We start from the raw sequence: 24,246 nt of genomic DNA on the forward strand, positions 1-24,246 counted from the left end.
TAGGTTGGGGATTTGGGCAAATATGAATTTGGGGGGGGGGGGGGCCTTATATATACGGGGTGACTCTAAATTCATGGGGCAAACTTTAAGAGGTGATATAAGCGAGGCCTTCGTGATTTTCGTTTTTTTTCTCTTACCGTAAGAAGGAAAAAAAAATCACGAAGGCCCCAATATAAGACTCTCAAACAAGCATTTTTGATCATAGAATGTACGGTCAAATCGCAATAGCAAAAGCGGTAGAGGGTGTTTTTGGAGAGTGCATGACAACACTTCATCAAAAGCAAATATATTTTTCTGACGATTTGCTGCAATAAGTGCAATCAACCATTCGAGGGTGCAGGGTATTGTAACGTGGTAGGCCTTCTCTGGTGCAACCTGGGTAGCACAAATTCTACCATAAGTCATTATACCGCTTGATAATTGTTTGGCGTAGCATAACTTTGATATTCCTTTTACCAATTTAAAAAAAAACTCGAATCTAATCATCACCTCCTAGAGATAGAAGGTCTCCGCACTCTGCCTGCGACTTCAGTAAGTAGTCTATTTTCCCTCAAAATATTCAGGGAAAAAAATTCCCTGCTCGTGCCAGTATCATGTTTTGTGAGGAAAAGAAATGATCGAGCTCAGAACTGGCGATTTCTATGCCCTACATCCAATCACTATGCAGCTTTTGTGAGGCAATCAGGAAGAATCGACGCCAAAATACGATGCTGTGTGGCAAACTTGTTAGGTAGTCTGAATGACGTTTATGGCAAACACTGCAGAGGCCTACTATCTCTATGAGGTGATGTACATGATCCGAAGGTACATATGCACCCTCGAATAGTTGATAGCATAATAATCTCAACGTATCGCAGCAAATTCGCCGGAAAAATATATTTGTTTTGTACTGTTGTGCACTTTCTGAAAAGTCTCTTCTTGCGATTTGACCGCACATTCTATGATCAAAAATGCTTGATGTTTAGGTATCACCTCTTAAAGTTTGTCCCATGCATTTAGAATGGCCCTGTATAGTGTTCTTTGAGGCAGAGGCATGCACAGGGGAAGGGGGCATGTGGGATGTGCCTAAAATACAAAAGGCAGCTAATTTTAGGGACCTGAAAATTTGCGGATTGTCGACATACAGTATTTTTATATGGCGCCTAAAATTTTGTGTTATCACTAAATTGGAAACTGGAATCCGAGAATAACACAATGTTTGTGGAGAGTAACAATGAATGTTTAAAGGAGTCATTACGTCCCTAAAAAATCAAAAAACATTATTTAGGACTGTTTCGAGGAAAAATCGTGCTTGGCTCTTGTAATCATGCTGAAAGGGGGAGGGTTCCTTTAAGCTAAAATATTTTTTTTTAATTCAGTCATCGTATATTTAATTCATGTACTGTGTGTTTCTTAGTTCGTTTGAGAGTCTTTCAAGCAACACCTGAATCTGGATGATTGACCGAGAACTGCAGTTTTCTTTTTTATCATACATTTGTTTGCCTCCATTGTTGGAAATTCATTGCAAAAGCAGCTCTGAGGGTTCGAACCTGGATCCACCAAATTCTAATATGGCTGCCAATTAGATAATAATTCAAAGAGCTTGATAAATCCTAGTGTCAGGTCCCCCATAGTTAGAAAATCGGTGTTGGTACCTAAAATTTTCTAAATGTAATAGCTAAATTGAACTCTGAGGGTGACACAAAATATTTTGATTTGCAAAGCCCAGGTGATTTCTTAAGTTCATATACATAAATTATTTTTTAAATTTTAAATGAAACGATTGGTACAAGATCCTAGATATTTTTTTAATTTGCTAGAACAAATTTTCATTTGTTAAAGAAATGTCCTTATCCTGGCTGTCCCCAGTCCATTTTTCAAATTTTAAAATAATTTCTATCTTAAAACAAACATATATTCTTTTTTTTCAATAATATTGTTCCGGATAATTTTTCCACAAGACTTCGAGATTGCAAAACAAGAAGCGGTTCGACGGACCAACAGATTTATTTACAGAACAGCAATTTACACGTATTTACAAGCTAACTAGAGAGCTAACAACTTTCTCGCAAAGTTTAAAAACGACTAACTGAATCTCCTTGTGCCTCTCTCTTGTGAGCGCCGCACTATATATAACCCCGGAGAAACTTCGAGAAAAAGAACATTCCACAACATTCTATTTTACAGTTTCCAATTTGGCGGCGCCACCATACGAAGGGGTTGGACCACTGTCTGGAGGGGCGTACTTTCTAGAATGTTCCCGCCAATTCTTTCGCCAATCGCATACCGCTGCGCTAGACCGAAACCGGTATCAACTGATTTCGATATTTCTGAGAGCCATCGAACAAATCGCGCCATCTATCGCCTACAGATCGTACCATTGCCCCTCTCTTAGAATTGTTCGCCCCGACAATTCAGTTCGGCGGGTTGTCACTGTGGTAAGAGGCCAGTTTGTTGAAGTGGACCTCCTTGCACTTCGAGGATGGCGTCTTCTGGATCCGAGCTATGACGTCGTTCAGCCTCTTCACGACTCTGTAGGGTCTTTCCCATGACGTCTGAAGTTTCGGGCACAGTCCTTTCCGGCGCTTCGGGTTCCAGAGCCAGACAAGGTTCCCTTCCTTGAAGTCATGAGACCTCACATCGTAGCGGTTCTTTATCTTTTCGTGGCCGATGTTGATCCGGTGTATGGCGATTCGATGCATGTTCTCGAGGTGCTCCTGGAGGTGTTCTTCCGGTAGAAGAGCAGCATCTGTCGGCCGCCGGAACATCAGATCACCTGACTGGCGAAGGTCCTTTCTCATCAGCGATGACGAGTATCCGGTGCTTTCGTGGGCGGTCCTCGGTAGCGGTCGCAGGATGTTCGGGGCGATTCCTTTGTGGACGGCGCAGGCGTCGCAATTCTTGCACCACTCGTGCACATCGGTCCTGGATTTGTCCCAACAGAATCGTTTACGGACCTTCTGGAGAGTCCTAATCATGCCAAAATGTCCACCGGTCGGGCTTTCGTGCAATTCTTTCAGCACATTTTTCACACGGCTCCTTGACAGGACGAGTTGCCACCGAAACGTCTTTCCATCCTCCGACTCCCATTTGCGGTACAGCACGCCATCTCTCATCTCCAGAGAGTCCCATAGCGCCCAGTACCTATTGGTCGTCGGACTGGAAGAGGCGACGTTTTGCCATGTTGGTTTACTCCCGGTGGATTCCTTCAACTCCATGATCGGTCGTATGTCGGGATCTTCTAGTTGGGCTTTTCGGGTGTTCTCATCGCTCCAAGGATCGTCACTTGAGACTTTATCCGTCTCACTATAGGGCTCACCGGTCCGCACTTCTCTTCTGCCTTGGAGCAACGACGACGGTTCTGTTGACTCGGTCCTCTCGTCAGGGCGTCGGCATTTCCAGACGCTTTTTCTTTACGAGGCTGGATCGTAATCAGCCATCGACCCTGGTGAGCGAACAGTTCCGGTCCTGCCATTGGTCTTCTCTGCATCGGCGATGCACTCTTTTTCTGCTTCTGGAATGTCCATCACTTTCCTTGGAGGTACTTCGTTACGACCACACCCGAGCAGGGCGACACGTTCCCTCGGCGTGTGCAACTGGTCGTTCCTCATGTCCAAGGAAAATCCGTATCTCCTCAAAAAGTCCACTCCGATGATGCACGGATCCCTTATGTCTGCCACGAAGACGGCGTACCGGTAGGTGACCGTGGCGAACTTCAGTGAGACTCTGAATTTTCCTCGCACAGTCATTTTCTGTCCTGTGACTGTCTGCAGCGTTAACGATGGTGGTACGTAGAGAACTCGTTGCTGGAATTTCCGAGCCAGGTCCGTCCTGACGATGCTCACGGTGGCTCCTGTGTCAATGACCATCCTACAATTTTATCCTTTCATATACAAATACAAGGCCACAACAGGAAAATGCGCATCGAGGTGGCTGCAAAAAAGATGCCCACAACAAATATAAATGCCATATTTCTAAAATACAGGAACCCAATTCAAAATGCAATTACAAAAACTATAAACAATATACATACAAGATAAAATATTATACAATGCCCATAAAATGCATTTATCATTGCCTTATTCTAAGAATGCAATAAGAATGGGTAAGCTATTCCATTTATTAACAACCCTATTAGAGAACAATTCCCTGTGATACCATAACCTAGCATTGTTCCTTACCAAACAATACTACTTTACCGCACACCAACTCCGGTCATATATCGCCATACAGCAATTTCCAACCAGTGGAGTTGGGTGGGAAATGAAGGCTCCTTCCATCGCTGGTCACCTCACGCTCAGTAGGTAAAGAACTTGCTTCTAACGTTCTATGCCCGGGTTCGAGCCCATGGACCTTGATGGTAACCTTCATAGTGGAAGACGAGTATACCACGGCACCTGAGTGGCGCCAACAAAATAGTGGTGTCCCCCTTGTAAAGTCAGTTGATTGACAGCGAATTAATAAGTCATTGCCCATCCTATAGATGCCGTTGAAAATTTTGAACACTTCGATCATATCTCCCCGACATTTGTGTTCATCCAATGAAAACATATTGAAAAAATGAAGTCTCTCTTCATAACTCAAGCTGTGTGTGCCAACGAGAAGACGCGTAGCTCTTCTCTGCACCCCTTCAACCAAGTTTATGTCCCTCTGTAGGTATGGTCTCCACACCTTACAGCATACTCCAGTCCAAGACGAACTAAGCCTCGAAAAACGAACGAATGACTTTAAGAGAACGCGAAGCGACCTTTTTGAAAATGAAACTGAGCATTCTATTCACATTTTTGACCAACATTGAACACTGCTCAGAAAACCTAAGCCACTCATCAATGAGAATTAGCAAATCGGTGACCCAAGTTGCATCCGGGATAGTGACACCATTGAACTCGTAAGAGAAACATGGGTTGTTCAAACCAAAATGAGTGGCTTAGCATTTGTCAATGCTAAACTTCATGCTCCATTTATCTGCCCATGCTCCAATCCTGTTTGAGTTGGTCTGGAGCAAATCCCTATTGCTTTGATTCCCGACTACCTCCATTAGCTTCATGTCATATGCAAATTTGCTAACAATCCCATCGATACCCTGGTCGAGTTTATCGATAAAAAGTGAAAAAATATGAGGAGAAGGACACTTCCTTAAGGAACTTCACTTGTGACGCTTGTCCAATCAAAGAATTCCCCGTTCACCATAGCCCGTTCTGACCTATCTTTTAACCACGATTCTATCTAATTCAGCACACAATTCCAATTCCCAATTCCAATCTCGTGTAAAAGGTTCAAGAGTTTACCATGTTGGATCCGATCGAATGCCTTCTGGAAATCAAGGTAAACAACATCTACATTTTTATGACATGAATGTCGCTCTCCACTTGTTAATACAAGATATATAGAAGACTGGATGTTGTGAAGATATTTATTATTTGAGATGTTACTTTTTTAAGGAAGGAAAAAACTCATCTCTGCCTCTACCGGGAGTCGAACCCGGGTCCCTCGATTGCCGGACGAGTGCTCTGACCACTAAGCTACAGAGGAGATAGAGATTTTCCTTCGCTAGAGCGTATATATGCCGAACGGAACCGTGCAATGGACGGTGAAACCGATCAGCTAATAGCTCATGGACGACGAGCCACCAGAGGGCTATATATATGACATGAATGTCGCTCTCCACTTGTTAATACAAGATATATAGAAGACTGGATATAGGCAATCGAGGGACCCGGGTTCGACTCCCGGTAGAGGCAGAGATGAGTTTTTTCCTTCCTTAAAAAAGTAACATCTCAAATAATAAATATCTTCACAACATCCAGTCTTCTATATATCTTGTATTAACAAGTGGAGAGCGACATTCATGTCATATATATAGCCCTCTGGTGGCTCGTCGTCCATGAGCTATTAGCTGATCGGTTTCACCGTCCATTGCACGGTTCCGTTCGGCATATATACGCTCTAGCGAAGGAAAATCTCTATCTCCTCTGTAGCTTAGTGGTCAGAGCACTCGTCCGGCAATCGAGGGACCCGGGTTCGACTCCCGGTAGAGGCAGAGATGAGTTTTTTCCTTCCTTAAAAAAGTAACATCTCAAATAATAAATATCTTCACAACATCCAGTCTTCTATATATCTTGTATCTACATTTTTGCCCTAACCCAAAGCCTTAGTCAAGTGATCATAAAAGCAAAGGAGGTTAGTTACACATGACTTCCCCTTCCTGAATCCATGCTGATTATCTGACAATACATTATTCTTGTCTATCTACTTCACCAATTGCCTCTTGATAATTGTAGTGTTCTGTAGCGCGTCTCTCAGTTGAGAACCTTGACGTAACAATATGGTATAAGGCTCGAGAGCGCAAGAAGAAAAGCCTCAGGAGACGGAAGATTGCAAAAACAAAATTGGACATTCGAAAATAAACAGAGAGGGAGAAGTGTGTGGAAAGGCGATCGAGTAGGATCATCGTCTCGTGTTTAAGTTCTTATTTTATTTTTTTTTTTATTAATAAATTTCTGTTTTTGCTTGTCATGATGAGTGCTCACTATTCAAAGAACATAAGGTCACTACAATAATAATTTCCAAAATTTTCGAGAGGGAGCTCGCCAAACTCACTGGACGATAATTGGACACAGCTTCTCTACTACCCTTCTTAAATATCGGAACACCATTAGCAAGTTTCCAATCCCTTGGGACGATACCCTCAGCAACACTACTCCTGTATATCTGTGCGTCTGGCCCAACAATTCATTAGCACATTTCCTGAGGACCCTGGGTATCATCTGGTCCTGGTGCTTTGCTTGCACACACATTTTTTAGAAGATTTAGGACCTCCACGTCCTCCACTTGAATATCGTTGAGGATTTTATTACCACATGCAACACCCATACATTGAATATGTTTTTCTCTATTAAAAACAGACGCGAAAAAGTCATCGAAAGCATTACACATGCCTAAATTGCTCTCTACCCTAGACCCTTCTATCGAGAGGGGGCCGACTGTCTCCTCACATCCATTATTGACGTATCTAAAAAATTATTTTGGGTCAGAGTCAATTTTATCTGCCAACCTATATTCAACTTCCTTCTTACTATACCTTATTGCGTTCTTCAATGCTGTTCTTTTAAAAATGAACGATGATGTCACCTCGTTCACTTTTATACTCTCTGAATACTCTTTTCTTTTTTCTTCTAAGTTTTGAATGGACAAATCCAAAGTTAGAAAATACTCTTTCAATGGAGGCTGAGCTGGCGGGACTGGACAGCAAAAGCATTGCTATAGTCTGTTTCAGGTTAACTTTGCAGTGAAGAGAAAGGTAGAGAGTGTATTCCTTCGCCGCAAAATATAGTTCTCATATATCGGAGGTTTAAGATGAACCTTTATACAGAATATTTCAATTTTTTCTATGATTTTAAAAAAAATACTGAAAAAAAATCGTTTTGAACCGATGTTTGCTTGTTTAAAATTTTTAAATTATAAAAAATATTGGTTACCATTATTAAAAATCCATAGCAACGGCAACGACACTCTGGCGCGATATCCTAGAAATTTTCCCCGCCAATATCACTGTCGTGTTTTTTTTCGTTACACAATTGTATACTGTATATATACATTTTTTTTTTTTCCTTATTTGGTTGAATTTTCCATAACGATACAATTTTTCATTCAGTTTTACATGCAGTTACAGGCTTACACATACACACGAATATTCAATCAGTTTTATTTTCTCCTAAAAATAGGCTTCAGTGAGTTCAGATATTCACTCATAGATTACAAGAAGTGTTTCTCTTCCACGAGAGTGCCGATACTATTGTGACTTGCGAGAGGCCCTCTATGGGTGCAGAAGTTTGGGTTATAGGTCCTCCTTTTTTTAATTATTTACTTTTTGCCATGTTTATGGGATAGTTTTAGTTTCCGATCATGGAGAGTGTTGACAGAGTCGCGACTTCCACTCACACGAACGGACGCCATCTTCCACCCACCTGTTTCTCCTCATGCCCCTTGCCTTTAGCGTCTCTTCAGATACAATAAATGAGTGGGGGGGGGGGGTCCACAGTGGTTTGGGCTTTCATCTGTTATGTGACAGTTGTGTCTTAATTTTCCCCAGAGATAGCCACGCTAAAGTTCTCTGCTCTTCCATTCCTGAATACTATATTTTTGGTTTTTGAATATTCGTTGTAAACAAAACTCCATAAGAATAATCCGTAATAACCATGAGCAGCACATCAACCGTAACAAAAGACTAAAGCTGTCGGGAAAACAAGTGGCATCGACGTATACCGTTCGGGGAAGGGGGAGGTCGAGTGACGGAAATTTCGGCAAGAAAAGTGAGTAAAAAAATTCTAAACTTTTCCGTATCATTATTATTATTTGCTGCTATTCCTGCATTTACACATGAAAACAGAGTTAGCCTGCTTCTTCTTAATTTATTTAACATTAATTTTTTCCATATAAATTGAAGAAAAAATTAAAAATCCCCAAGTTTTTGAGAGCCATGGTTAATATACAGTATTTTAAAATTATACGTTGCTTTCATAATATTGTTTGGATTTTTTTTTGTAAATAAATTTCAGCTGAGGGAAGGGAAATATTGCAGAAAAATATGACTTTTTTGAAATTTTTAATGTTACTTAAGGCATATCAATGAAGATTAAGTGACACGCTCTGATACAAGATAATTATTTTTTCTAAATTTTAAAACATTTTCTGATCAAAAAACAAAACAAATGATTTCAAAAACCTCACTTTAATTTCTGAAAGTATCGGCAATGGTTTTCTTTTAATTCTATAATTATTACTAATTTAACTGTGCAATTACGTTACACGTAAAAAATATTTTTCTCAGTGAGATTGGCGAGAATCGGCCATACCTTACCGATTCCGCGCATCGATACATTGGTTAAGAGGCTTTCGTTCCCATAGCAACGAGTGATGCGGTTCCCTCGTAGCTTCCCCTTCACTGCAAAGTTAACCTGAAACGGACTATAGTTTTATGGGTTCAGATGCAGGCTCAGCTGAAAAAGCATTACATTTAGAAAGTCCTTTCCACCAAATCACAGGGTTTGTCATTCTTCCTGCTGCACTGAAATAAGAAGGTGGAAAAGGAGTTTCTTCTGCTTCATATGAAATTAACAATGGCAGACAACCGTTAATTTTCTTTGTTGCCCATGTGCAAGCCAAATCACTTTGCACATCAGTCAGTCCTTCACCTTTATATTTTGGGTGCAAATTATATGCCAAATAATGAAATGGTCTCAGACTCTGGTCCATCCTGTTTTGTATCTTTTCAATATGAGGCTGAAGAGCACTTTCTTTGAGAAGGCTTAGCCAAACACGGCATGAGTCAGCAATTGTAGCTGTATCTATTTGAAGAATATCCAATGCAACACTTATTGGCTTGAGTTGGAATGAAAGATCTTTACACTGTTTGTATAAATTATAATTGTTGATTAAAATAACAATTCCTTTGTCAATGTCATTTTCGTGATCTTCTACTATTTTCTGAAAAAATGGCCTATTGTGTAAAAATGTTTCAAGACAAGTAAGTGTACTCTTCCATCGAGTATCATCAGGTAATTAGGGGTTTTATTGACCCCATATGTTCATTAAGCCATCCCGAAGGCAAATGATGGTTTCTAAAGTATTTTTGTATTTTAACCACCTGTTTGAGCACAGCTTCAGGTGTTAGATCTTGTCCGAGTAAGTTGAGCTAATGAGAAGAGCACCCATATGCTATTAAATTTTGGTCAATCTCATTAAGCAAAAGTTGCCTGGCTTTCTCCATTACTTTCGCATTATTAGTTACAACTGCCTTTACTTCACAAGAATATTTATCGTGGGCCAAACATAAGGAATTGTCAATTATTTGCATATGGTAATCTGCATTTTTCATAATAGCACCACACTCAACAGCTTCAAGAAAATAGGATTTACCTTCAGAATATATACATGTAGCTATGACTGGATCGTTATGAATATTGCTCCATCCATCTTCAATTAAAGTTACAGCTTTTCCACTGAGATTGTCTTTTGCAGTTTTCTCAACCTCTCTTGTAACTTCATCAAGCAATGACTGAGTCAAAGCTTTTCTACTTGGGGTATTATAACCAGGTAACAAAGCAGCAACTAGATCTTTGAAACTTGAATGTTCAACAACACTGAATGGGATATTATTGGCATAAAAAAACTTTGCCACTAATAAATCAATTTTTTTAGTTGTAGCAGAATTTGATTTCACAATGAAGTCATCAATTTTTTGTTTCTTTTTTTTGAGTGAAAATTTCAGGTTCTGTTGATTCCAACAAAATAATAGGCTGTGAAGCAGTGGACTCTGTAGATGTTGATGTAGTTGCTTTTTGTACATCACGTATTTGTTCAACATCATTGCCCCTTTCAATACACTGAGCTATATGGCTCTTCATCCTGTCCACACGATTACATCGCATAACTCCACAATTAATGCATTTTGCATATATCTTTCCATTTTTCTCTACTTTATTAAAATTTTGCCAGGCTATATGCTGTGGCCTTCCATCACGATTCATTATATTATAAACTAATAATAGACTAAATATTTATGATTTCTTAGAAATTGGTTTCACTAAACATAAAAAAATACCAAATGAAATTTCTGAACCTGGTTTCCATATTAATCCTCACTACTTTACAATTCAAACAACAAATAGCAAAGTTGGACTTTTCTCTAGTACACTGGTCTTTGTCCTCTAAGGGCAGCTGGTGTCTTTATTGGATTATAAGACCATCTGCCCCTAGCATGATAATGCAGTCACTACTGTTACTGCTTTTTGGTGAAGGAAAAACAAAAACCTGTGAGATAATACACCACTACATTTAGACGTGATGCAATCCCCATTCATGAATTTTCTAAAAATAGAACGTCAGAATGCATAGCCCAAGGTGAGAAAATGTAAGAATTAGCAATTTTGATATTGTAATATAAGTTAAGTAACTAAGATACTTTACATAAAAAATATGTATATTCAGGCTACTTTCATAAGGCCTTTTTGGAGGGGAAAAAAAACACTCATCATTTAAAAATATACCACCAGAATGTAACCCAAGAATATAAACTGTGGTAACAATGAAAAATTTTGACTAATAATAAACTAATTAATTTTTCAAGGGAAAAATTATTTTAGTATAATTTGGTATTTTGATTGCTGGATATATATATATTCTAATGTTATGTACAATAAGAATATTGTTTTAAATATCTGGGATTGTCTAGATAATATAATAACAACAGAAATCAACATTATATATACAAATACAACGCCACAACAGGCAAATTGCCCAACGAGGTGGCTGACTTAAGAACATCATCGATCCCCGAGCCATTTTTGGAGGCCCTACCTACTACTACTACACCACACATGCACTCCGCCCACCCCTCCCCCCCGCGGAACCCCCCAACGAATCGGTACATGCGGGAATGTGCGTGTACGTGTAGTGAAACCTGACGTGAAGTTTTTGTTGTTTTTCTGTAATGCTTGTTATGTGTAGTGCTGCCATCTGCCACTAGTTTTTCTAACTATGAGTGAAGTGTTATGATTGAATGATTTATCGTTGTAGGACTGTTGCTCTCTGTGGCGAGACTTTTTAACGGGGAGATCGGCTCGCATTTGCGCCTTGAAGTTGGGAACCACAGAAAACCAACTTCAGCCGACCACCACTGTGGGGTTCGAACCCGGATCCTCGCATCGCGAGTCCGTCACTATAACCACTCGACCACCACAGCGGCTAGCATATATAGCAAGCATGAAAGAACTTTTTAAACATGTATCTGTTGTAAAAAAAAGTAGAGCTGATATTGATATGCAAATATTACTCTATAATATAAAATCACAAACTCGAAAAGGGCCTGTTTCGAAGCAACCAAAATAGTGACGATTTTATGTTAAGGAAATGGGTGACGTTTTTATGTTACGGAAGTCGGTAACGATTTTGGGTCGAGTTTTCATTCAACTCCTGAGGACATCGGGAACCGCTTGACCTGTAAGGATCACGCTTTGTGCATGTACCCAGAGGTATGTGTACATCACCAGTGCTCCCAACACACAGGGTCCGGGCGGAGCATTGGACAGATCTCTTTATGAGGAAATTGACAGGTTTCATTTTGAGTCAAGGATGAATACTTGCTTCTCATTGCGCATTGTGCTGCATTGCTTATTGTGGCACTGCAAAAATAATGGTGCATTACTGATTGTGGTGCATTGCATATTGTGGTGCATTATGTGCTGCATTGCTCATTGTAATGCGTATTGTGGTGCATTGCGTACTATAGTGCTTTTCATGGTGATTTTGCTTATTGTAATGCAGTGCTTATGGATTATTTTGGCTCATTGCGTATTATGGTGCTTTGTTTAGTGTGATGCATTGTGATGATGCGCATTATACGGTGCATGGGGGTATTGTGCTGCATTGCTTATTGTGGTGCACTGTAAATATTGGCCAATTGCGCATTGTTATGCATTACAAATTTTAGTGAATCACGTGCCATATTGCTTATTCTAAAGCAGTGCTTATGGTGTATTGTGGTTCATTGCGTATTGTGGTGCATTGATTATTGTGCTGTATTGCCTACGGTGGTGGTGTATTTGTTATTGTGCCGTATTGCCGATGGGGGTAAATTACGCATTGTGTTGTTTTGCTTATTGTAGTGTATTGCGTATTGTGCTTAATGTGATGCACTGAATATAGTGCATTGCTTATTGCGGTGCTTTGAATATGGGGGTGCACTAATTATTGTGCTGCATTGCCGATGGTGGTGCAATAAGCACTGTCCTGTATTGCCGATGGAGGTGCATTAAGTATTGTGCCGTATTCCTTAATGTGGTGCCCTGATATAGTGGTGCATTGCTTATCGCACCGAATCGCCAATGGTGTAGCATTGCGTATTATGCTGTATTGCTTATTGTGGTGCATTGCACATTGCAGCGCATCGCGCGATATATTGCTCACTGTAATACAGTACTTTATGCGTATATTATGGTGCTTCGCTTATTGAGATACATCACGTATTGTGGTGCATTACATTTTATGCTGTACTGTGGGGCACTGTAAATAGTGGTATATTGCTATTTTTGGTGCATTGCGTATTGTAATGCATCGCATGCTGTATTGCTTATTCTAATGCATTGCTTATTATGGTGCTTTGCTTATATGATGCATCGCGTATTGTACTGTATTGCATATAGTTATATGTATTGTGGTGCATCGCGTTCTGTATTGCTTATTGTGGTGCGTTGCTAATTGTTATGCATTATAGTATATCGCGTACTGAATTTTTCATTGCAATGCAGTGCTTATTGCGTATTGTGGCGCATTGGGCTGTATTGCTTATTGTGGTGTACTGCAAATAGTTGTGCATCGCTGATTATATAATGCATTGATAATTATAGTGTATCGCTTGCTCATTGTGCTTCAGTGGTTACGGCGTATTGTGGTGCTTATTGCGATGTATAGTGCTTTATTGCGTATTGAGCTGTATTGCTTATTATGGTGTGTATTGCGTATTGTGGTGCTTATTGCGATGTATAGTGATTTACTGTGTATTGAGCTGTATTGCTTATTATGGTGTGTTTTGCGTATTGTTATGCATTACGTGTCGTAGTACATCGCATACCGTATTGCTTATTATAATGAAGTACGTATTGCGTTTTGTGCTACATTGCGTGTTGTACGTACATCGTGTGCTGTATTGCTTATTATAATGTCGTGCCTACTGCTTATTGTGGTGCACTGCAATATGGTGAATGTGGTGCATTGCGTATTGTTATGCATCAATGCAGTATGCGCATTGTATGGTACATTGTGTATTGTGTGGTGCACTTCTAATTGTGTTGCATTGCGTATTGTGTGCATTACGTAGTACATCGTGTTCCGTATTACTTATTATAATGCTGTGTCTACTGCTTATTGTGCTGTAGGCCTTATTGTAGTGCACTGCAATATGGTGCATTGTGTATTGTTATGCATCACGTATTATAGTGCACTGCAATATGGTGCATTGTGTATTGTTATGCATCACGTATTATAGTGCATTGCATGCTGTATTGCTTATTGTGATGCACTGTATTATGTATTGTGCTGTATTACTTATTGTGGTCCACTGCCAATACAATGTTGACTTTAGTGCATCGCATGCTGTATTGCTTATTATAATGCAGTCCTATGAAGTCTGTATAGCGTATTGTGGTAAATTGCTTATTGCGATGTTTCACTAATTGCATTGCATTTCTGATTTGGCTGGTTGTTGATTTGTACTGTTATGCATTACGTACTGTAGTGCATAACGTGCTGTATTGCTTATTGTAATGCAGTTCTTATTGCGTATTGAGGTGCATTGCGTATTATTCTGCTTTGCTTGATGCGATACATCGTGTTTGCGTATTGTGATGGATTGCATATTATATTGTATTGCTTATTGTGGTGGATTGCATATTATACTGTATTGCTTATTGTGGTGCACTGCAAATGTTGGTGCATTACTGATTTTAATGTGTTGCGTATTGTAGTGCATCGTGTGCTGTATTACTCATTTTAATGAGTGCTTATTTCATATTGGGGTGTATTGTTTATTGTGGTGTATTGCAAATAGTGGTGCATTCCATATTGTAGCGCATCGCATGCTGTCTTGCTTATTGCAACGCAGTGCTTATTGCGTATTGTGGTGCATTGCGTATTATTTTGTTTTGTTCAATGCGATACATTGCATACTGTGGTGCATTGCATATTGTGCTGTATTGCATATTGTAATGATGTGCTTATGGTGTATTGTGGTACATATTATGGTACTTTGCCTATTGCGATGTATTGCATATTGTGGTGCATTCCTTATCATGCGTGGTACACTACTTATTTTACAGTATTGCTGATGTTGGTGCATTGCTTATCGCTGCATTGCCGATGGTGGTACATCACATTTTGTGCTGTATTGTGGTGCACTGCATATAGCGGTGGATTGAGTATTGTGCTTTATTGCCGATAGTGGTGCTTTGCGTGTTGTGATACACCGTATGTAGTGAATCACTACTTAATCTGCCGTATTGCTGATATGGTGGTGCATTGCATATAGTGGTGCATTACTTATTGTGCTGTATTGCCTATCGTGGTGCATCACGTATGTATTGTGGTGCATCGAGTATTCTGTTGTATTTATGATGGCAGTGCATTTCTTATCGAAATCAGAATGGAAAACTGGCAATGAATAACTATTTCGCAAGCATTCGCAGTGCCTGAGGAATATTTTGCTTTATAATTAAAGAAGATGTGAGGAGTAGTTAGCTCCATTGAAGGAGTTGGGATGGAGGGTTGGCTTTGCCCCCCTTCTATATATTCATATATAAATAAACAGTTGAAGAAATTTTAGAAGGTTGAAACTATCTTGAATACATTATATATCCTTCTGTAGTTTTATGCTATGCTCTACTCAAATTCTATATTTTACAAGTATATATACATGTATATAATTGTCCAAAATAATTACGTAGAGGGGGGGGAGATTACTTTAAAATCACACATTATGTATTGCATAGTCACTTTAAGCATTACATGCAATCAATGTGCGTATTTTGAATGGGAATTTATATGTTGAAAAGCAGTATTTGAGGTTTTTGACAGTTTTTGATACAGGTTTCTGATGGAGGGTTTTTGATGTGGCGGTTTAAACCGTCAAAACCTGTCAACCCTGCTTCTCACATTCTGCAACATACAGCACACAGGTATGAAGACATACTTGATTTCTTGACCCACTGAAATGATGACTTTGCACTTCTTCAGATAATTTGCAATTGTAATTTTCACTGGAATACACATGAAGGACAGCTTCATGTTTTTGTATGTTTCTAATACACATTTGGTAAGCTCTATATTGGTGTTGGATGTTAAAAATGTGTTTCTTGAACAATTTCATTTCTTTTTGGAAAACATTGATTAAGTCTGTTATGTTCCACAATCTCTGCTCTTTTGTTATTTTTGTAACGTCTATCATTTTACCATTCTTTTCTACTTTTTCTTGTTTGCGCTGCCATTCTTCACACTGTACAGTGCTATTCCATCCAGTGATTTAGAAATTTCATTCATAGATACCATCTTGTCATGACAATTCAAACGTTTGCCATACATACAGGATTAGACCTATGACATCATCAACTATGGTTTCAGGAGTTGTTTGGATTAATCTCAGTTTATATAGTGAAATCCATTTATATACCAAATTACTGTGCTGCCAACATAAGCATATGTGTGTGTTTCCTTATTCCCAACTTTTTTTTACTTCAAAATTTTTCGTTGAAATTGAATGGAGATTTGATGTTGGTATAAATCTCGCGTTTATGTCTCTCTCACATTAGTGATCCAGAGTATATCCAATGAGACTTGGAGGGGGGGGGGGGATAGAGCCAGGAAACAAAAATAATATAGGGAAATAATTGTTCTGCTGTCCCATAGAACGACCGTTATTCATACTAAAATGCCCCTTACGCCACATCTCCCTGGATCTGTGCCTGGCAGTGACTTTGATGATCTATACTATTTAATTTTTGAATTTCCCTGAAATAATATGATGGAGAATGTGGTAAAGGGTTTAAATTGAATAGATAACTTATTAAATTTAACATGAAACTTCAAAACCTCTTAACTAAGAAAACTTTACTTTAAATCATAGTTTCCATTCTGTTGGGTTGGTTGAATTTTTGGAAGACGTAACAGAGTGGACAAATTAGCCTAAATTATTTTTTTTCCATTATAAATTTAAATGATTTGTGAAAACTTTTATTATATTTTGAAGCATATCTCCATGTGCTATCACTACATGCTGATATAGATGAAAAAAAAGGTCTTAATTATTTATGATAATGACGTAACAGAGTGGACATCTGACAGAGAAAAAATTGGTACTAAAGACATAAAATGAATATTAAGTCATTTTGCAAAAGTCAAATCCAAAATAGTTGATCAAGCATTAAAAGTAAACCTTTCAATGAGCTCCAAAGTGTTATCAGATTTAATCTGGTATAAAAATATATTTCCCAAATGACCGTAACAGAGTGGACATTTTAAAATGGGAAAAACTTTGGGACATGAACAAAAAAATAGTTTTTCATAAGAAAAAAAATTTTTTTTTCAAAATTTTATTAGCCTCATTCATTAGTCAGGCTTATTCATCTATGTCACATACATAAAATGTGATTGCGTTTTCTGAAAAAAAATTCCAGGTTTGCACCACGTCTCTTTGTTTAACACTTTTTTAATGCTGGAACAGCCAGATTTTGACGTTTTGCTACAAACAATGATTTATAAAAATGTGTAAATTACAAGCTCCGATGTTTATTTACATTGGAGGTCAAGGTGAATTGGATGATTTTACTGCATTGCCATCCCTTTTTTTAAAGGAATTTGTTTACATTTTACTGTTCAATACCAGTGTAATTGTTTTTGAAAAATGAAGCAATTTCATTTCTAGCTCTTTGCTGAGTTTTGTATGGGTTTTAACTAGGGTTTATGCCTCTGCATGCCCCTAAAAATACAGAAGACAATTGAATGCTATTGGGTATCATCGAAATCACCAAACCTAATCGTTAATTATTTGCCCACACACAACCTAACCAAAACCATATTGCACTTCTCAAGCAGTTTTTGATTTATATACACACACACACAAAGCCGCAACTAGGGAAAGGAGGTCCATTGTAACGGGTACTGAACAAAAAGGGATGCCGAATTATCCCTTTAACCACTCCTTTTAACCTTTCCTTACACTGGAATGACAAAAGCTTGCTAGCTCCAGTTAAAAAAGTATCCAGCTGCGGCCCTGTATGAACCTTAAACCTTGCAACATAAATACTGATGTACAGGGCCACAACGACATGCGTGGTCAGCCGGGACAAGCACTCATTTCGGCCCCCCCCCCTTTTAATATTGAGGAAAGATGAAAGGATAACATTTACGCACCCCTCTAGCTCGGAGTTCGGGGCATCAGTCAGTGCTGTCTTAACACATGGGCCCTCAAGAGAAGAGAGGCCCCACAAAAATGAGATCCGGTTGAAATTTTCTAGGATTTACCAGGTTGGGCCTCTGGAAAACCACTTGGCCCGGGGGCCCATGACAGTCTTAAGACACCATATTCTCTTCTCGTGCTGCCCCCCATGTTTCCCCAGGACCTTCTACCCTCATCCAAGAGCGAGACCCTTTTTCCTTGTTGAATCGAATTTAGTCAAAGCAAAATTTATTGCACAAATATATATTAAAAAAATGTTGGCCGCTGGAACTCCCTCGGACAGGTGCGAATCCAAAAAGGGGAATAGTCTTAAGACAGAACATTAATTAGAAATTCAGTTAATTGGAAAATTTATTTTAATTACGAAGAAAAACGTGCTCAATTCATGTCCAATTTTTTGAAACTTCAAAAATATGTTATTCGAATAGCCAGTCACCATATATTAAAAAAAAAGTGATTTGGTCACGAATTGTAAGAGTGGTCAAAAATGGGTCAACTTTTGGGTTGTCTTTCTTCAACTCCGAATTAATTTCAAACAGCAAATATTGTTACAGAAAATTAAATAATTTAACTACCTGAAAATTTTTATTGGTATATACAGTAAAACCTCTCTTTTGCGGACACCGACGGGACTAAAAATTTATCCTTGAAAGAGGGGTGACCGTTAATCAGGGGTTTGAAATACATACTTTTATATATTACACAACTGTAAATTATAAAGTATTAGGGAGTTGCAATTTAGTAGGATATAAAGTATTTACTTAACGAACTTGAGTTGACCACAGATAGACAGTGCCTTCATTTCCAACCCATCTCATTAATGGCAGTAAATTGCAATATTGCGATAGGAATTTCCAAAAAATTGCCAGAGCCGCAACTAGAAGCTTGGTCAGAAGGGGCAAGCATGCATTTTGGTGCCCCCTCGTAATGTTGAAAGAGAGGTAAAAGCGTGAAATTTGCATCCCTTTTGGTCCAGTGCCCGAAGCGGCAGACCCACCTGCTCCCCCCTAGTTGTGACACTGGATATGGCCAGAGTTGGTGTTTGGAGAAGTAGTGTGTGATGACTCATGTCCAATTAATCCAGTGTTTCTTAAACTTTTGGCATACGTGGTGCCCCTGACTATGTCATCGTTTATCTCCGGTTGCCCGGCAAGGTTTGAGCTAGATAAAAAATTCCTTTAGCAAAAAAGCAGAAAGGGGAAAAAGCTTTAGCAAAATGCTGAAATGCTAATGATTGATGGATGTATACTTGTTTCGTACCTCCAGTACGTATTTTTGAAAAAGTGGCTAGTATTTCTTTCGCATATTACAAAAAATGCAACCATAGCTTAAACTCTGCTGCCTAGAATAGCCTAACGCAGAGGTTCTCAAACTTTATCTACCCAAGCCACACCTTTTCCTTATTCAATTCAATTCAATTCAATTCAATTCATTTGCTTGTCCAATGCCATCTCCCTAGAGCTTTTTAACAAAAAATATTTTTAAAGAACCTTTGTGAGAGTCACCGCTCCATGGCACCCCAGAAAAAGATTGGAGGTGCACCAGTTTGCAGCGACGCACAGTTTGAGAACCCCTGGCTTAATGTAAAAAAGAACCACTTCAAAACTGAATGAGCATGCATCAATGCGTTGTTATACCCCTCAAAAAACGTTGGCAATGAGCCCCAATGAACAATTTGAGAATCCATTGAGAATTTCCAAAATAAAATATAAAGGCACTATATATACTCATTGCTTTTTAGAGCAGAATTCCAGGCATTATTTTTATTTCTCACACCAACACATTGATGGTCTACACAGGATCATTTTATGAGCATCAAAGGGATTTTTTTTGAGGCCCCCACCTGTTTAAAAATGCCTGCCTAACAGTTTACTCTAGGAAATGTTAATTGAATCTCATCTTTATGAAGTCCCTTCTGCACTTGAGGTATCTGTACCGGGCCTGGAATTGCCCAGGTATTATGTAGAAAATTTAGAAGTAACTAATGATACATACGTGTATTATTTCAGGAAAAACAAAAAGTGGCCGCGAAATTTTCAGTCTACTCTTAAATGATTACTTAATGTTCTTCAATTAGCACTTATCCGAGGGCTTATGATGTTTACTAATATGGACTTTCCTCACGAGCGGTGTGCCAACACTTACCCGAAGACCCTCTGGTCAAACAAGGGAAAAAACCAAGAACTCCCTAGTCCAAGGGTTCTCAAACTGCGAGCCGTCAATTTTTATTGGGGCACCGTGGAGCAACCCGAGGGTTTATAAAAGAGATTCTTTGTTAAACTGCTCTGGGGAGCTGAGAACAAGCGTTGATTAGGGTAAGGGAACGCCGCACATGGAAAAATTGAGGGCCCCCCCCCCCCCAGTGCTAGTCAGCATCATTAATCATGCGATATATTTTCATTCTTCTCTGATTTGTTATAAAACACACACCGTTAATATAAATATACTGTGCACACAATGCCTTAGGTTTTTTAACTTCGATCCGAGAGAACTCCTCTTCAAACAGTTTCTCCAAAGAAAGTAGGTTAGACCATGAAACAAAAAAATTATTTCAATCAATTCATACACCTGCCACCTTTACTTTGATTCGGAAGATATGCAGTGGCATTTCAAACACGCCTCAGACATACTTAAAATACATTATGGACACATATGACAGATTTCCGGCACACACCAATTCGTTTGAAGTAGTGGTTCCCAAACTTTTTTGGATTTATAGCACCCTCTGCTTGTACGTCTGCAATCCAGTAGTAGGTGATTGACACTGTGCGGTCGTGTGAGCATCGTGATGGACTTATTTCGCGATGATCACAGTTTAAACCCTACTAGCGGCAGAGTGGTGGTTGACTGGAAGGAGTTTTTTTTTCTTTGTTTTTCCCATTTCGAGGTACCAATGCTAACCAATCTTTCATTTGACAAGTTTCCCTGCTGAGAGAAGGCAGGCTTTCACCGTGGTATTTGCATAGCACGAAACTTCAAGCATCTGCCAGCTTTTCTTCTATTATGGAAGACAGATGGCAAAACTTCTCGAACACAAATCACGCATAAATATGACATAATAGATACGTTATGGTCACGCATAATATAAGCAAGAACTTTCTAGCACGCACAAATTTGTTACAAATTCTTTAAGAGAAAAGTCTTGTAAGTGCATGTACGATGTGTGCTTACGATTAGATTGTAACATGGTAAAAGCGATTGGATAGAAGACTGAAGATTTTTCTGTACTTTCGTATCTTGGAATAATTTTAAAGATAATGTATAATTTTTTTTTTATTTTATTTACCTCTACTTTTTTATATTTGAATCAAAATTTTTTCCCAGTTGTGTTTCTGGTGTTTGTATTTGTATAAAAAAAGTACAAAAAACATGAAATAGTATTTACATCTTTTTAAAATTAGGGGTTCTTCAAGTATTACGTGAGCATCGATGGGGGAGGGGGTTTCCGTTTTCCGACTTTTTATGACACAGTGGGAGGGGGTTTGGATGATACTTCTGTCATCAACCACCCCCTTCATGAAGATCTAAAATATTCTGAATGGCATCTTATTCTGAAAAACGTTTGGATAGTTATTGGGCACGTCCACTAACATTTTCCCTATTGATAAGTCCCCTACAGAACCACTTTAGTAATCTCTAAATATTTCACAGATTTTTCAAGTGATTGGGAAATGTGTTCAGGCTACTTAAGTGCTATGGAAATGTGTACGGGTTGCTTAAGGGTTCTAGAACTGTGCCACGCATCACTCAAGTGATACATAATTATGCCACGGATCACTTAAGTAATCTGGTAATGTTCCGTGGGTAACTTGGGTGATGTAGAACCGCACTGGGGGCCACTTAAGTGCTCTAAAACTGTGCCACTTGCCACTCAAGGGATCTTTAAATGTGCCACGAATCGTTTAAGTGTTCTGTAACTGTGTTGTGGGTTACTTAAGTGATCTTTGAATGTGAATGTGATCTGAAAATGTGCCACAGGCCACTTAAATACTCTGGAATTGTGCAATGGGTCATTTAAGTGATTTGTAAATGTGCCACTTAGTTCATTTTCACAAAATTAGGTTTGAGGAGCCAAGCCATATCAGATAAACTTCAGGACAACATTTCAGGGGCGTAGCCAGAAATTTCGTTCAGGGGGGGGGGGGGGGGGGAACCACTTTTATTTCGGGGGGGGGGAAGACCAAAGTGACAGAACAATGGATTTGGCCATCTTTTTCCCTTTTCTGGGTCGTTTTCTCACATTTCGGGGGGGGGGGGGGGAAGACCAGACCCCCCAAGTCCCCCCCCCCTCGCTACGCCCTTGCCACATTTGATCTGCAGGTCAAGGATTTACTATATATGAATAGAAGGGGTGGGTTGCAATGAATTTCTTAAAGAAATATTTTTGAGTTCTTACCCTTCAAATAACATTGAAATCGACCGAAATCGATTATAACATATAAAGGTATTTTCTTTCGAAATTAATTAATAAAAATATATATATTTTGCATTAAACAAATTTTTTTTCCTGTGGGGAGAGAGGCACACGAGCTCCCTAGGCTCCTCCTCCCGCATACGTTTTTGATCCCACCAATATGTTAGGAAGTAACGGGTATTGCTGACGAAATTTCGCTGACAAGGAGAGGAGGGGGTCAAAAATGGCTAAAAATTTGCTGACGCAATACTCGAATGGCCCCTTAATTAAAAGATTAAAATAAATTAATCACTTGAAAAGTAATTAATTTTACTTGAAAAATAACAACTGAAAACAGAAAATAATTTAATTTGATTTTAAGTGTTTCAAGTTTTTTCTACTAATGCAAAATTTTAAGTTTGCGCCTGAAGTAGGAACAAAAAAATGGCATTTATGAATTTTGTTTCCCCCCACTGACCAAAACCTGGCTACCCCACTGACTGCAAGTCTTCTGCCGTACAGTGAATAAATGTTCGGCTCCCTATCCTCTGCTTTCAAAATAGTTTTGTGAGACTTGTGACCACCCCTCCTTTTATAAAAAATCAGAAAATTCTGCATTGTCATCTGACTAAAATTTAATATAAGGAAAATTTAGTCCTAGAAAATTTTAGGCACCAGTACAAATTTCTATCTGTTAACTATGTTAACCTGACAAACCACACATGGCCCAGACTCTGTCCCTCCAGGGATGTAAGCCTTTTACCCTTGCGGGTTGGGTCGCGCTGGGTAAACTATGTTAACCTGGTACCTAGGCTTTGTCTAGTTGGTTAAATGGGTAATAATCAGGGCCACCACTGGGGGGGGGGAGCAGGTGGGGTCTTGTGTGCCGGGCGCCGTACCAGAGAGGGTGCAAATTTCACCCTTCAACACCTCTTTCACCATAACAAGGGGGGGCGCCAAAATGCCTGCTAGCCCTGGCTGACCGCAGACATCTAGTTTTCAACTTGAAAGATCTGAGAAATATCAGAATTGTCAACAAAAAGGTATGATTCTTATGATGCCATTGTACTCTAGCCTCAGTAAGAAATGCTAAAATAATTTTAAAAAATAAATCGGGGAGGGGTTTGCAGCTCTTGTAAACAAACTCCCTCGCTGTATGGAATTGTTCAAATAAGAAAGCAAAACATCTTTTCGTATGAAGGTTTAATTTCGGTGCATGTAGGCTTAGTGTAGAATTTATTTGTTTATTTGATCTGAAACACACGTGGTTTTAAGCGAATAAACCTCCCCCATCCGGTAAGATCTGGTGTAGCTTTGTTGAAGGGGGTTGCCTGAAACTACTACCTATCCATTCAGTCGCAGCACAATAAGGAAGGTTTGCTTGCCCAGCGTTAACTTCTAAAAAGACATAGTTCGTGAACGGGTAACGATAGAAACAATAACTGATCTTTTGCCACCATAACTTCGCTTCCGGGCCATGTTGGAGGACAAGCAGACGATGACATTCATCAGAGAAGACAAGAAAAATTCATTGTTCACGGAAAATATTCTAATTGCACTCACCCAAGCACTCCATATTGGGACTTGGAGCATCTGATTTTATTCCCTTTCCAAGCTCTGTCTTCTTCTTCAATTATACAGGGCTTTATTCCAAGCTCTGTCAACTTTTATTCACACTGATCTTTCGGAAAGCGAACGGAATGATTATCCAACAAGGTATTTACTCAGTTCAGTTTTTGCTCCGTGTTGAAGGGAGTCGGGTGCCACGATTTCTGTGAAAAGAAGGATGAAAATATTTGAGATTGAAGCTCGAATTTTCAATGGAAAAAGAGAAATTCGTAATTGTTTTTCCAACTTCACTTCACTAATA

The 24,246-nt window shown here is 39.1% G+C and overlaps 1 protein-coding gene and 1 long non-coding RNA gene across 2 annotated transcripts in view; both read right to left on the reverse strand.

The window, feature by feature from the left end:
• Positions 1–24,246, reverse strand: part of LOC149069437 (uncharacterized) — a 529,602-nt gene that overhangs the window by 480,527 nt on the left and 24,829 nt on the right. The gene's annotated exons all lie outside the window — the stretch shown is intronic.
• LOC149069443 (uncharacterized) lies at positions 1,970–24,114 on the reverse strand. The gene is made up of 2 exons (XM_089250080.1): positions 23,940–24,114; positions 1,970–3,912 (listed from the first exon to the last, which is right to left on the reverse strand). Exon 2 carries the CDS (start codon positions 3,195–3,197, stop codon positions 2,394–2,396), a length of 804 nt encoding a protein of 267 aa, XP_089106206.1. The 5' UTR covers positions 3,198–3,912; positions 23,940–24,114; the 3' UTR covers positions 1,970–2,393.

Source organism: Pholcus phalangioides, unplaced genomic scaffold (assembly GCF_987345545.1).
Source record: "Pholcus phalangioides strain wild (caught in Gottingen) unplaced genomic scaffold, Ppha-v1.0 ptg000022l_1, whole genome shotgun sequence".
NCBI classification, from domain to species: domain Eukaryota; kingdom Metazoa; phylum Arthropoda; class Arachnida; order Araneae; family Pholcidae; genus Pholcus; species Pholcus phalangioides.

Coding starts and splice junctions, on each gene's coding strand:
- LOC149069443 (XM_089250080.1), bottom strand. CDS start 3,197: ATGGAGTTGAAGGAATCCACCGGGAGTAAACCAACATGGCAAAACGTC.